Below are 14,512 nucleotides of genomic sequence, written 5' to 3' on the forward strand. Positions count from 1 at the left end.
GAATGTGGACAGTGCAACTACAGACTTTATGATGAATATGTATGACCAGATTGTGTCAGCAGAGGGCGCTGTTTACCTTTATTTTGAGACGGGAGGTAAAATTTGCAGAGCGTCAGTCTTAAATCATTGTTTGAGCAAATGTAGAGTGTTAACATTCCACAATTAGCAAAGCTCATTTGCAAATAAAAGGTATATGGGGAAACTAGTCAAGTAAGAGTAACTGCCTGAATGTAACATCTGATTCATAATGTGAAGTTAAAATATTTTGAAGTTGGGCCTTCATGCGCCATGTATTTTCATATTGTCAACATACAGCTTTTGTCTCTTGTAGATTTACTCACAGTGGGAAGAGTGACCACAGCTTTTACTCAAGTAAGAGTACTGTTTTACTGTATAATATATTACTCAAATAAGAGTACTGTTACACTGCACAATATATTACTCAAGTAACAGTACTGTTACACTGCACAATATATTATTCAAGTAAGAGTACTGTTACACTGTACAACAGGGTCATGCTGTTATAGTGCTGTTATTTATGGTTTCAAATGCTGCACTGTTACCGTCTGCACTGTAGCATCACAGAGCGAATCCAAGCATTCAGAAGAACATAGATAGTGCTGCAGAGGAACACATACACACACACCGACACACAGACACACACACACACACACACACACACACCCCCCCCACACACACACACACACACACTGTAGTGTGCTGAAAAAAACAGTGCAAAAGTTCAAGAGTCTCTCCTTAAGTGACTCATCTGTAAAAAAGTTTTACTAAAACTTCCTATCGGTTTGAAAATAGCAGTACAATCACAAGTGAACCTAGGAGTCCATCATCTGTCACATACTGAGGGCACAGTAGGCTACACCCATCAGAGGCAGTATATACCAGTCATGATGGTGCGGGAGCACATTTATAACAAACCATACATTACCTATTAGACCTATGTGGTCACATAATAAAATAATATTAAAAATAACATAGCAACCAAAATACCCTCCACGCCCACACATATATACACATTGTCTGGAATTTCCCCACTGTGGGACTAATAAAGGCATATCTTATCTTATCTTATTATTTAGGAGAGTGTGCTGTGATGTTTGTCATGTGGAGTGTGTGAAAGGAAACAGGAAACAGGGTGGGGAAGGGGGAAGCTTTGTGTGTGTGTGTGCGGGGGGGGGGGGGGTGCGTGCGTGCGTGTGTGTGTGGATGGTACTTTGGCTATTTTTTATATTATTTTATTATTTTGTTGTTATGCAATCACTGCATAGGTCTAACAGGTAATGTATGATTTGTTTTAAAGGTGCCGTTGTACTGTACAACATGAGAGGTGAACTCACTCACAAGAATGTTCAGTGCTTCCCCACCAATCCATCATGACCGGTACATACTGCCTCTGATTTGTGTAACCTACTGTGTTCTCAGTATGTGACAGATAATGGACTCCCAAGTTCAGTTGTTGTACTGCCATTTTTAAATCAGTAAGAGGTGCGTATAACAGGTATTACCTTTAAGCTTTTTTACAGATGAGTCACCGAAAGAGTGACTCTTGAACTTTTGACACTTTGACACTGGTCTTTCAACATAAAACTGCATGTGTGTGTGAGCATCTACATGTGTTACTCTGCACTATCTCTGTCCTTCTTAACGCTTGGATTCGCTCTGCGATGCAGTGCAGAACGTAACTTTGCAGCATTTGAAACTACAAGAAACAGCACTAACACATGACACTCATAGACAGAGTAAGGCCCTTTGCACCCTGAGAGGATAGAACAGTGACAGAGAGGGAACTTCAGAAACACAGAGGAGCTGCTCTCTATGTACAGATGTAACACAGCACAAATCCTGTATCACAGGATCACGCAAACATGTGAGGGACACTGCTCTAACAGACTACACCTAAAGAGCTTCAGGGAGGGGTCCCTCTGCCACCGGGACCCAAAGTGGCCCCTGACTGACCCCTGACAGCTGGCCTCACACATACCACTGTGTCAACACCAGTCAAACACACACCTGCATTGTATGTCTTTTATTATGTAAACTATTTATCCCCATGACAAAAATACACAAACATCTTCACATTTTTACATCTTCAATCTTCAAGGACACTAACATATAATAAAAGTCTGTACAAGACCAGAGATGATGCACTGGAGATGGGCCTGCAGAGAGGCAAAAGGTCTGGATCCTGGAGGCCCTGGAAGGTCTGGAGGTCCTGGAGGTCTTGAGGGCATGGAAGCCCTGGAGGGTCTGGAGGGTCTTGAGGTCCTGGTGGATACTGAAGGTCCTGGATGTCCTGGGATCAGTCCAGGACTGAGCCAAGTTGGGGAGGAAGCCCCTCTGCCTGCCTCCACTTGGCGTTACGCAGCTGGAACCATTTCTGCAACAGAGATACAAAGCAGTCAGACAGTGGTCAGACAATGGTTAGAGGGGTCAGGGCATTCAGAGTGGAGCAGGTGAGGCTAGATACTGAAGCCGGTCCGGCTGCGACTGCAGTTTTGTTTCAGTAACACTTACACTCAGAGTCGTGTGTGGTCTCATGTATGCAGCTTCAAAGGCACACAACAGCAGAGCAGAGCACTGCTCTGAGTGTGAGTATCACACCACAACAACACCACTCTCACACTGGAGTCATAGCTGGATCAGAGGCAGTTTGAGTAAACCAGGGGTTACACCAGGTAACCCCAAACAACTCTTCCCACTGACAGGTTCTGTACCTGTATGGCCTGTGTCACCTGCACCTGTTGGACAGTGCAGGCCCCAGGGAACCCTTCTCTGCTCTAATCTGTTACACTGGAGGAAAACATAGTGCAGAAGGTTGAGATGCAGCAAGTGTGAGGGGCATTACTGAGATGAGTGCTCTGATTTAAATAGTAGCAGAGGAACAGGTCTGTCCTGTCACTGCTCACTCTGTCTGTTCTGTCTCTACATGAGTGTCACTGTTAAGTTTCTACATGAGAGTGTCACTGCTCTGTCTCTACATTAGTGTCACTGATCTATATTGTCCAAACTCTACATGAGAGCGTCACTGCTCTGGCTCTACATGAGAGTGTCACTGTTAAGTCTCTACATGAGAGTGAGCAGTCAAGGAGACAAGAAGATTTGCTCTTGTTGTCATACAAACATGAAATATGCGTTTAAAAGTCTGATTAAAGGTGAACACAAGATCATAATCACCTACTTTTTAAAAATAAAATCTGAAACTGACCAGCAAAGTGCACTTTGTAGTATTTCCTAAGTTATCCAATTCCTTTTTACTTGTGGAACCCAAAGCTGTTTTGGGAAGATAACATAGCATTTCGCCAAGATAACCACTGCTGAGGTGAGTAGCTTTTGAGCACGACACTGATGCGAGATGTTCGGGGTGCTCGGGGTCAACTGTCGCACTACAGAGTCTCCTGATTTCCGGCCTGTTCTGAGCGCTGATGAGCCGAGACACGGAGGTTTCTCGCTCAGGACTTTGGACCATCGGACCGTGGAGCGCGGGAGCGAGACACGCGGAAGACCTGACTGTGATGAGACACGTTCCGCATCAAGAGCAGGATGTCCTCCCTGCTCCACCCGGGTTTGCACACATGCACGCGCACGGTGCCAGTAAATCCAGTCCAACCACATACTCAACGCGACCCGATCTCATGACGTAATGTTGGGCTTCTATAGCCTACTTCAGTTCAGATAAACCTACATTCTTCTCATAGGCATTCAAAAGCCTCAATATAGACCATAGCGTTCCTCCTAAATATTTGTATCGAGCTCACGGTCTTGCAAAACATAAAAAACAATGATCCGTAATGTGGTACCACCCTCCTCCGCACAATGACCGTGCGCTCCTCCGCTATATTGACATATTATAGCGTGTTCCATACGCCCCCGTGCTCCTCACCTGCGTCTCCTCCTGGGACAGCCCGCACTCCGCGGCGATCAGCATCAGCGTCGCTTCGTCCGGGTGTTTGCTCACTTTAGTGAAGTTCTCCTCCAGAGTCCGGAGCTGGTAGTCCGACAGCTGCAGCGAGTTCGTCTCTGTCGCCGACATGTCCGCTCTGGGTAAGTTCTAGAGGCAGTCTGTGAGCGCGCGGGAAAGCCCCTATCTGCGAGCTTTTGTAGAGAGGAGACGCACAGAGTAGTGTGAGAGCGTAAGAGTGCGAGGGACGAGAGCGCAGGGTGTATGCTCGCGGAGATTGGTGCGCCGAGCTTTGGTGTGACGGAGGCGCTCTGCTCCGCCCCCGCGCGCACGCACCCCTCCCTCCCCTTTCAGCAGCGTGGAAAACTCCTCACTGCTCCAAACAGTGGCCTATACAACACTACAGAGGCACGTGCCAGAGCCTGCCGGGGGGTACGGGCTGTCAGACCTGAGACACAGAGTGCTTTGTAGGGGAGCGGTACATGAGCGGGTACATGCGGCTGTGATGCTGAAGATCGGAGTGGAGTTCTCCGGCTCTTTATGAAAGGAGGGACTCGGTTCTGTGCACCTCTCCAAAAACAATCCCAGGAAATGTAGCGGAGTGAGGCTGGACTGTGGCTCGCTACACTGCGCTACTCAAGTGTAGAGTCTCCGCACCAACAGCTCTAACAGAGATTCAAACAGGCGCAGCGTTGATTTGCCTATATGCCGCAGATAACCGCGGGTTATGTAACCTTATGACATAACCACAGAAACAATGCAGCCTGGGCCGATAGCCTATACTCATTCTAATAACGCACAAGCAATAAGTGTCCATGTGGTGTGCAACAGTTTAAACCGGCCTTATTAAACTGAGCTGAAACACAGCTCAGAATCCAGATATTTGTCCCGGTGTAATGTTCATCAGTTTCAACACTGAATATTGTTTAATTGACCGTGCGAAGTTTTATTCATGACAGGCCTTTTCCATTTTAGAGAGTATAGGTTTGATCTATCCCAGAGAGAAACATAAGAGTTTCTCATGCCAGATGCCCTTCCTGTCACAACCCACCCCATGTGACCAGTGGGAGAAAAAAAAAAAACCAACCCCCCCCCAAAAAAAAAAACAAAAACAAAACAACAACAAACAAAACAAATATATATATATATATATATATATATATATATATATATATATATATATATATATATATATATATATATATATATATATATATATATATATATATATATATATATATATATATATATGTTACACAGTACAATACATTACTCAAGTAAGAGTACTGTTGAAGTACTACTTCAATAAAAATTTCCGCTGTGTAGAAGCAAAATATAGTCGGAAAGTACTGCAACAAGTCACTCAGATAATTATGCTTGAGTAAATATATCGGAGTACTACCCACATCCCAGTGCCTAAAAGATGTGAACTTTAAGATTGTAAAATTCTGAATTGTTCTGGTTCAAACCTGAAATATATATGAAAACTCACGTGACCTAAATAACACCACATTGCATTCTCATACAGACCTAATATTAATATTTCAAGCCTTATTTAAAGTGTGTTAAATGCACCCATCCAAATTATCCACTGTATTGACCACTGGTCTGTGGCCCTCCGTGTCAAATATTTTTCAAGATATGGCCCTCGGTGAAAAGAGTTTGAGCACCCCTGCTGTAGAGGAAGTCGGGCCCTGAGGAAGGAGCAGCACAAAGCAGCCTTTACGTAAGCTCTGGGGCCACCTCACCAGAGGCATGAGCAGCTCAAACCCCAATCCCCGACACACAGAGGGGTCTGCACACACCCAGGGTCCCACACAGACTCACACACAGGAGCCTGCATACACCCAGGGCCCTCACTACACACTCAGAGAGTCGTAAAAAAGCCAGGGGCAGTGACAAAAGCTTTAGGCTGACAATATGAAATGATCTGAACATTTGTGTTTTTTGCACCACTTCTCCAGATATGATTTAGTTTGTCTCATAGTTTGTCTCATCATCTATTGTTTGAAAATACCAAATTTTGTGCATTATTTCATGTTTTGTTCTTCCAATTACAATCTCAAATTATAAATCATACGTTACTGGAATTTACTCAAGTTATTTTTACTAGAGTAGTAGTTTCCTCAAATACTCTTCACTCTTACTTCATTTCTTGTTTGCACTTCTACTAAAGTCTTCTAACTAATATTATTGGTACTTTTACACAATATTTGCTCCTTTTGCCAGCAGGACCCTGTATGTGTGTATGTCTGTGTGCATGTGTGTATGTGTGGGGAGGTCCTCAGGGGGCTATATGAATGTGGAGAATATCCGGTCTAACAATAGCCCATTGTCTCACACTCACACAGTCTGTTGAGGGGAGCCAAAACAATTCCAGGCTGCACTTCGGTCAACAACATCAGGAGTCTATAAAACACAGAAGGTCCTCACACTGTAGAAGATGAAGAGGTCCTCACACACACTTCAGAAGAACAGGAGGTCCTCACAGAAAAACAGGAGGTCCTCACAGAAGAAGAAGTGCTCCTTACAGAAGAACTGGAGGTTCTCACACTCATTGGTGTTTTTGTTGTTCATACGTACCTCGAAAAACATGTGTTCTTATTGACCTTACCTTTCCACAGATCTGACTCTGTGTCTGGTGAAGGTCTGTAGGAACAATTCCTGGATTACCACTAGATGATGTCACATGATGCACCAAGGTGTTTTCAGCACAAGAATGGACCAAAATTACGATTGTGCTGGTGGAGATCCAAAGCTGGACTCACCATGAACTGAGGTTTTCTCATCCAGAGGAACAGACACTTGTAATGTAATCAGATTATGCTAATTATTATATTATTTTTGTATATCCGTGTAAAAAATATGATAATTTCAATTATTTGTTTTAATCCACTATTTATCCACTGTTTATCCTGTTCATATGCTACATTGTATAATAGTCAGATGCCTTTACTGTTCAGAATAATATTGTAGCCCTTTATTTAATGTTGGTTTTTTTTTTTAATAGTATTTGATTTTATTATACTTGCACACTGTCATGTTTAAATCTATTTTCTAATATTTATTTATCTTAATTTTTGAGTACCTATTCATATTCTCTTGCTGTTTTGAAACTGTGCGTTGCAACATTGGATTTTTTTAGCAAATGTTTATTTTTTACCTTTATTTTATTTTACTATCATCTTAAATTTAGGGTTAGGATTAGGGTTAGTTTTAAGAACAGTTAAAATTTGGTTAAAATTAGGGCTTTGGGACATGTAAAGCTAGTCTCACTCCATAATGCCAAATATTTAGGGAGTCCCAACTTGCTTCAGCATTATAGTGCAACATAAAACAAACATATTGGTATATTGTGGGCAGTTTCTATGGATATGGTTAGATTCTACAGAGTAATGGAAAAAAAGTGCTGCTAGAAACAGGGCTATAGTAGTTCTGGGATGGTCAAATTTCACTGGAGACTCCATGTTGGACCTCAGAAAGCCAGGTGAAGGCAGATGTTTTCATTGAGCTCCTGTGTGCTTTATGCCAGGTTCAAACTCTTCTCGGGATGTACGGTTTGGATCTATGTAGGAAAATACATTCTCCCAAACTTTGACAAACATATTGGAGACATATTTGAGGCTCTGGGTGGAGCAAAAAGAGGAGCAGATGGGATACAGATCTGTTGATGAAGAGAGCCAAGACAGCATTGCCCTGCCCCCACTCCAGCTAACACCAGGATTTCTGAGCAGATTTATGGTGGAAAAATGTGTTCGGATATTTTAAACGTCTTGTTATTTATTCATGGTTGTAGATACCTTAAACAGTTAGAGAGAACAGAGTTCACGGATGAAGTAAACTGCTTCAAGTAATAAAGTTACTGGGTAAGTAAGTAACTGGGAAGACAAAACTTAAATAATACACAAAATATGGCATTTTCAAACTATAGACACAAAACTGAAACAAACTAAATCATTCCTGAAGGAGCAGTGCAAGAAATACAAATGTTCAAATTATTTCACATTGTCAACATAAAGCTTTTGTCACTTGTAGACTTACACTGGGAAGAGTCATCAATCGTTTACTTAAGTAAGAGTACTGTTCTACTGTACAATATATTACTCAAGTAGGAGTAAAAGTTTTCTAAAGCTAGTTATTTAATAAATGTACTTGAGTAAATGTTACCAAGTACTACCCACCTCTGACTTTAAAGGAGACATACTGTGCACAATTAAACTTTATAACTCTTCTGGTGAGGGTCTCCCACCTGCAGGCTTGTTTTCAGATGTTGTTATTTTGACTGCAATCTTCCACAATATGTTTCAGCATATCTCCATGGAGACAGAGACACTGCCAGGCCAAGGTATAGGTCAGGGTTTTCATTTATAAAGTCTGTGTATAAAAATATATATATATTTATTTGACAGGGACAGTGCACATTAAAGGGCCCATATTACACTATTTACTGATCTATGTTATCATGTTGTTTCCTGATCAAAAACATACTTGGAGTTGTGTTTTGTTTCATTCACATGGAACAGAACATTTTGAGCTTGGAGATGAAGACAGGCTAATAATAAAGGATTACTCAAACATGTGTGAATGAGACAAAACAAAACAAAATGTTTTTGATGAGTTATTATAACATGGCCCAAAGCTCACATGAGTCAGTTTCATATAATATAGGACCTTTAATGAACTTTTCTGTAAATGCACCAGATTTAGCCACCAGGCTATTTTCATCCATCATCCCTGAACAAATGTTACATCATTACTGTAAAAAAGACAGTAAGTACAAAACTAGTTATGTGACATGACTTTCCACGCTAAGTTTCTGATGTATTTAAAAAAAAAAAGAAAAGACTTTACATAGAAGCGTGCGTTCTGTTTGCGTGTGGGACTTTCAGAGATGAGGCAGAAGGAGAGTTCAGAGAAAGAAGAACTGATGACGTTTGAGGAAGTTTGTGTCTTTGTTTAGTCAGAATTCCATGTAAAGTTTCATAAATGATGACCCAGATCAGTGAAGAGGCAAGCCCACTCACTTGCATGATTTTAAGGCATCGTTTAAAGGTTCTTTGTTAAGCAAGGTTTACTCTTGAGAGCTTTAAGCAATGTTAAAATGTTGTTACCTCATAAAAATCTGTGGTGGGGAAAGGGAAAAAACATGTAACAGTATTGCATGAAAAAATCTACACAAGTAAAAGTCATGAAGTATAACTTTAAAAATGACTTAAAATAAAAGTATTTCACCGATTTTGAGGTCTTATGAAGCTTCAAATGTTTTGATTTTGATGAAGATCTGTGCTGAATTTTGTTCAATGGAAACAATTGATTTGTATATTTTGGCTTGTTCAAAATATGAACATGTTAAAAATAAACCCTCGCCCTATTAGAAAATTTAGTAGAAAGTACAGATTCCTGCTTTCAAAATGTACTTAAGCACAGATACCTAAAATTTGTACGTAAGTATAGTACTTTATTACTTTTACTTTGTTACATTCCACCACTGTCAAAACATACATGGAGTTGTGTTTTGTTTCATTCACACATGTTTGAGTGACCCTTTATTATTAGTCTCTTTAAACTTCTAAAGCTCAAAATGCTCTGTTCCACCTTGTGATGTCATGTAGCTGTAGTTGAGTTAACCTTTTGCCTTTAGTTCAATAGAGTTAAAATCATCCAAATGATTCTAGTGAAGGTATATGGACTTTAAAAACACAGTGGAGCACTTCCAGTATTACCACATGAAATCACAATGTGGAACAGTATTTTCTGTTCAAGAAAAGAACTCAATATGCAGGGTCTGTGTGTTAAACATGTGTGAATGAAACAAAACACAACTCCACGTCTGTTTGCGATGATGAAACATTATAACATAGATCAGAAAATAGTGTAATATAGGCCCTTTAATGATAAACATGCTTCACTGAATAAATGCAAAATCGATATATTCCTATCAGAGGGGCCAGTGGCACAAATTGGCAGCCTTATTTCCATCAGTCAGTTCACACTCGGCTGCAAACCGCCCCAGTGCCTGCTGCAGGTCCTGGCTCGAAGAAGCCATCAGGATAACATCATCTGCAAACAGCAGAGATGAAATCCTGTGGTTCCCAACCCCCTCTGGCTCCTGACTGTGTCTAAAAATTTTGTCCATAAATACAATGAACAGAACCGGTGTCAAAGCACAGCCCTGGCAGAGTCCAACATGCACCGGGAACAGGCCTGACTTACTGCTGACAATCCGAACACAACTCCTGGCTCCGATCATACAGGCACTGGACAGCTCTTAGCAAAGGGCCTCGGACCCCATACTCTCGGAGTATCCCCCAAAGGACACCACGAGGGACACGATCGAATGCCTTTTCCAGATCCACAAAGCACACGTGGACTGGTTGGGAAAACTCCCATGAACCTTTGAGCACCCAATGGAGAGTGTAGAGCTGGTCCAGTGTTCCGCGACCAGAACGGAAACCGCACTGCTTCTCCTGAATCCGAGGTTTGACTATCGGACAGATTCTCCTCTTCAGTACCCTGGAATAGATCTTACCGGGAAGGCTGAGGAGTGTGATTCCCCAGTAACTGGAACACACCCTCCGGTCCCCCTTCTTAAACAGAAGGACCACCACCCCAATCTGCCAGTCCAGAGGTACTATCCCCGACTGCCACGTGATGTTGTAGAGATAGGTCAGTCAAGACAGACCCACAACATCCAAAGACTTAAGGTACTTGGGATGGATCTCGTCCATCCCGGAGCCTTGCGACCAAGGAGCTTGCCAATTACCTCAGTGACAGCCAGGGTGATGGACAAGTCCGCCTCCGGGTCCCCAGTCTCTGCTTCCTCCTCGAAAGACATGATGGTGGGATTAAGGAGATCCTGAAAGTATTTATTCCACCGTCCAACAACATCCCCAGTCAAGGTCAGCAGCTCTCCTCCCACACTGTAAACAGTTTTGGTGAAGCACTGCTCCCCCCTCCTGAGACGTCAGACGGTTTGCCTCCCAACCCCAAGTTTTTGCCACTGCAACAGCACGAGTTGCGGCCCGCTTGGCCCGCTGGTACTCGTCAGATGTCTCAGGAGTCCTACAAGTCAACAAGGCTTGATAGGACTCCTTCTTCAGCCTGATGGCATCCCTTACTTCCGGTGTCCACCACCGGGTTCGGGGATTGCCACCGCAACAAGCACAGCAGACCTTACGACCACAGCTATGAGCGGCTGCATCGACAATAGAGGTGGAGAACATGGTCCACTTGGAATCCATCTCCCTAGCCTTCCCCGGGATCTGGCAAAAGCTCTCCCAGAGGTGCGAGTTGAAGACATGTAGCCGGAGGTCAGATGACATGACAACAAAGTCGATCATCGACCTCCGACCTAGTGTGTTGTGGTGCCATGTGCACTGATGGACACCCTTGTGCTCGAACATGGTGTTCGTTATGGACAAACTGTGGCTAGCACAGAAGTCCAATAACAGAACACCACTCGGGTTCTAATCAGGGAGGCCTTTCTTCCCGATCACGCCCCTCCAAATGTCCCTGTCGTTACCCACATGAGTATTGAAGTCCCCCAGGAGAACAACGGAAGGCCAGGTACTCTGCACTACTGTATGGCCCAGAGGCCGACACAACAGTAAGAGAACTGTCTCCAACCCAAAGGCGCAGGGACGTGACCCTCTCATTCACCGCGGTGAACTCCAACACAAGGTGGCTGAGGTGTGGGGGAATAAGCTATCCCACACCAGCTCACCACCTTTCCCCATGGGCAATGCCAGAAAAATGGAGAGTCCAGCCCCTCTCAAGGAGTTGGGTTCCACAACCCAAGCCATTCATGGAGGTGAGGCCGACTATATCTAGCCGGTAACGCACAGCGAGGTGACATTCCATGTCACCAGAGCCAGTCTCCATGTCTGGTGATCCGTTTGCCTTTGACTGCCGCCCAGATCCCCCGGTATCCACCGGTGGCTCCGGTAATGCCAGTCTGGGCAACATAGCTGGCCTTTATTGTGTACTTGCCATGGAAGGCTTCTGAACCGCTCTTAATCTGACCCATCCCCCATGACCTGTTTGCCATGGGTGACCCTACCAGGGGCATGAAGTCCTCGACAACATAACTCCCAGGATCATTGGGGTACTCAAACCCCTCCATCACGTTAAGGTGGTGGTTCAGGGAGGGGACATTTTAACATGTTTTATAAGTTTCACTTATAAAACACATTTTTTTACACTTTGAGTCTCCTCTCCCTTTGTCAAGTAGGGCCAGGAGAAATCTAAAAACAATAATCAAACATGCATGGATGACATCTCACCTCTTCAGGAACATTATAACATGATAGAATCCAAAAAAAAAATTATATATATATATATATATATATATATATATATATATATATATATATATATATATATATATATATATATATATATATATACACCCCCCACACACACACACACTCCACACACACACATATAAATAAATTTTGCATAATGTAAATGAAAGCAAACAAATTGGTAATGAACTTAACCAATTTTGTTTCATCAGTCAAATAATTCTATACGCAATATATCTATATCTATCTATATCTAATGGTTTAGCTCAACACACTGTCCCTTTTCTGTGGAACAAGTACCTGAGTCAGAGGGTTTGGCTGTCGCAGACAAAATAAACAATAGCCATGCTAAAAACCTGTTTCACCTTCACACATCATTTCTGAAAAGAAAGATTGGCAAAACCCCTAACTCGTTTGATAAATCCTAAATGAATAGAAACACTCAAGGGTGATACCAATATTTAAATGACACAAATCAGGCATGCAATTACAGAACAATTAGCATCGTGCCGGTTTTCTCCAAGCTGTTAGAAAAGATTGTGGCAAATCAACTCACGTCATTGTTACATTCCAATGACATACTGAATCCTCTGCATTTTTGATTCCGCCCTCAGTATTCAATCACAATGGCCAACTGCTATTTATTACAGAACTTAAAATGGCACTGGATAAAGGCCAACTGATTGGCCTTTTTTAGATCTAAAAAGGCCTTGCATCTGCTACACCATGATGTTCTTATATAAATACTATGTGGACAAAATTTTGAGGAAACAACACTACAGTGGTTTAAGGCATACCTGGAACAAAGACAACAATGTGTAATAATCAACTCTGAAAAATGATCTTTTTTAACATTGAAAACAGGGGTTCCACAGGGATCAATACTTGGTCCACTCCTTTTCACACTCTTTGTCAATGACCTACCAAACACTTGTCTTAGGACTGGCAAGGATGTCCTCAGTAAGCTCATTGTTCCACTCAGAGCAGTGGGCTCCATCACACAAGGAGCCTTTAATGGGAACATGAAGGTGTCCCTGAGGAAAACATAGTTTGGCAGGACATGTAATCACTGATTAAAAAAAAATCAGTGAGTGCATTTGCCTTTGTATATTGTTAGATTACATGAACCCTGTGTGTTTCTGTAAAAGCCCTTCTAGAGACATTGCAAATTAGCCTTGGCTATAAATGTTGTAGCATGTTACATGCATAAAGTTAATAGTCCCTATCAAATAAATAAATAAATAAATAAATAAATAAATAAATAAATAAATAAATAAATAAATAAATAAATAAATAAATAAATAAATAAATAAATAAATAAATAAATAAATAAATAAATAAATAAATAAATAAATAAATAAATGTTATACAGATCTTATAAGACCATACTAAAACTATAACCACACTGATTATAATGAAAAAAAAAAAACAAAACAAAAGATAAAACTTTTTCTACAGACAATAGAATGTGATTTTCAACATTAAACTGCGGTTCTTTTAAAAAAAATATATTACCATGTGGCCTTATATCTGTGTCAGGCTGCACCTCAGTCATCCAGGTTCCATAGTGGTCCTGATACAGCTCAAGGTCATTCTAAAGATACTCAGGAAAGGTTAATTTCTGTCCTGTGAATGTGACTTTTTCTAGTATCGATACCTGTTCAAGTGAGTTTTGATACAAGTTTTAATATAGATCAAAATCTGCTTTTCGATACTTTTGACCACACATAATTTTGGATATCATAGGACCTTTATATGGACTGCATGGATAAATACAGAGAATTCAGATGCAGACCAATCGATCAGACCTCAAACAGTACGGCTCGTGATTGTTTGTGCAGTGTTTGGAGCGGTCTAGTACATTCCCATAGATGACACAGGCCAAACACAAGCTTGCTCTGTGCTGGAGAATGCCTGGTTGTGCCTGCAGAGGTGTAGCCTAGCTCTGTCACAGGACTGGTGATGTAAGGGAGCCTGGGAGGGACATACACTGTAGACTACACATGGAAAATAGCCCCGAGGTGACATCAGCTACACAAAAACACAGCAGGGGGTCTGTCTGACGAAAAGAAAAACTCATTTATCTTAAAAGTGAACGTGTTTTCTTTCGGAATATTGGTTATTGTGATGATTTGCTTAAAGTCACAGCATGCCACCTTTAGCCAAAAAATAAATAAAATAAATTAAAAGCATCTAGGCGTCTAACTTACTTAGGCATCTAAGTAAAGACTCTAATTTGGCCTGGAGGAGGGCCTCCTCCTGCTTGTTCACATGGAAATGTGATTTCTTTGAT

General features: G+C 41.9%; 1 protein-coding gene across 2 annotated transcripts; it reads right to left on the bottom strand.

Moving 5' to 3' along the window:
* Nucleotides 1–2,041: 2,041 nt before the first annotated feature.
* Nucleotides 2,042–4,172, bottom strand: hopx (HOP homeobox). 2 transcript variants are annotated; one of them, XM_055224767.1, is made up of 3 exons: nucleotides 3,899–4,172; nucleotides 2,272–2,395; nucleotides 2,042–2,236 (listed from the first exon to the last, which is right to left on the bottom strand). In XM_055224767.1, the coding sequence occupies exons 1-2, from the start codon at nucleotides 4,046–4,048 to the stop codon at nucleotides 2,318–2,320; spliced, it is 228 nt and encodes a 75-aa protein (XP_055080742.1). In that variant the 5' UTR covers nucleotides 4,049–4,172; the 3' UTR covers nucleotides 2,042–2,236; nucleotides 2,272–2,317. The 2 variants fall into 2 exon arrangements, with proteins under 2 accessions (XP_055080742.1, XP_033830177.1); XM_033974286.2 differs by having other exon boundaries at nucleotides 2,042–2,395.
* Between the last annotated feature and the right edge of the window lie 10,340 nt (nucleotides 4,173–14,512).

The sequence above is a fragment of the Periophthalmus magnuspinnatus genome, chromosome 10 (genome assembly GCF_009829125.3).
Source record: "Periophthalmus magnuspinnatus isolate fPerMag1 chromosome 10, fPerMag1.2.pri, whole genome shotgun sequence".
Lineage (NCBI taxonomy): Eukaryota > Metazoa > Chordata > Actinopteri > Gobiiformes > Gobiidae > Periophthalmus > Periophthalmus magnuspinnatus.

What these genes read in the sequence shown, in the direction of transcription:
- hopx (XM_055224767.1), bottom strand. Translation starts at nt 4,048, where the DNA reads ATGTCGGCGACAGAGACGAACTCGCTGCAGCTGTCGGACTACCAGCTC. An exon ending in TGTCCCAGGAGGAGACGCAG is followed by an intron (nt 2,396 to 3,898) that starts GTGAGGAGCACG and finishes TCTCTGTTGCAG; the next exon opens with AAATGGTTCCAGCTGCGTAA.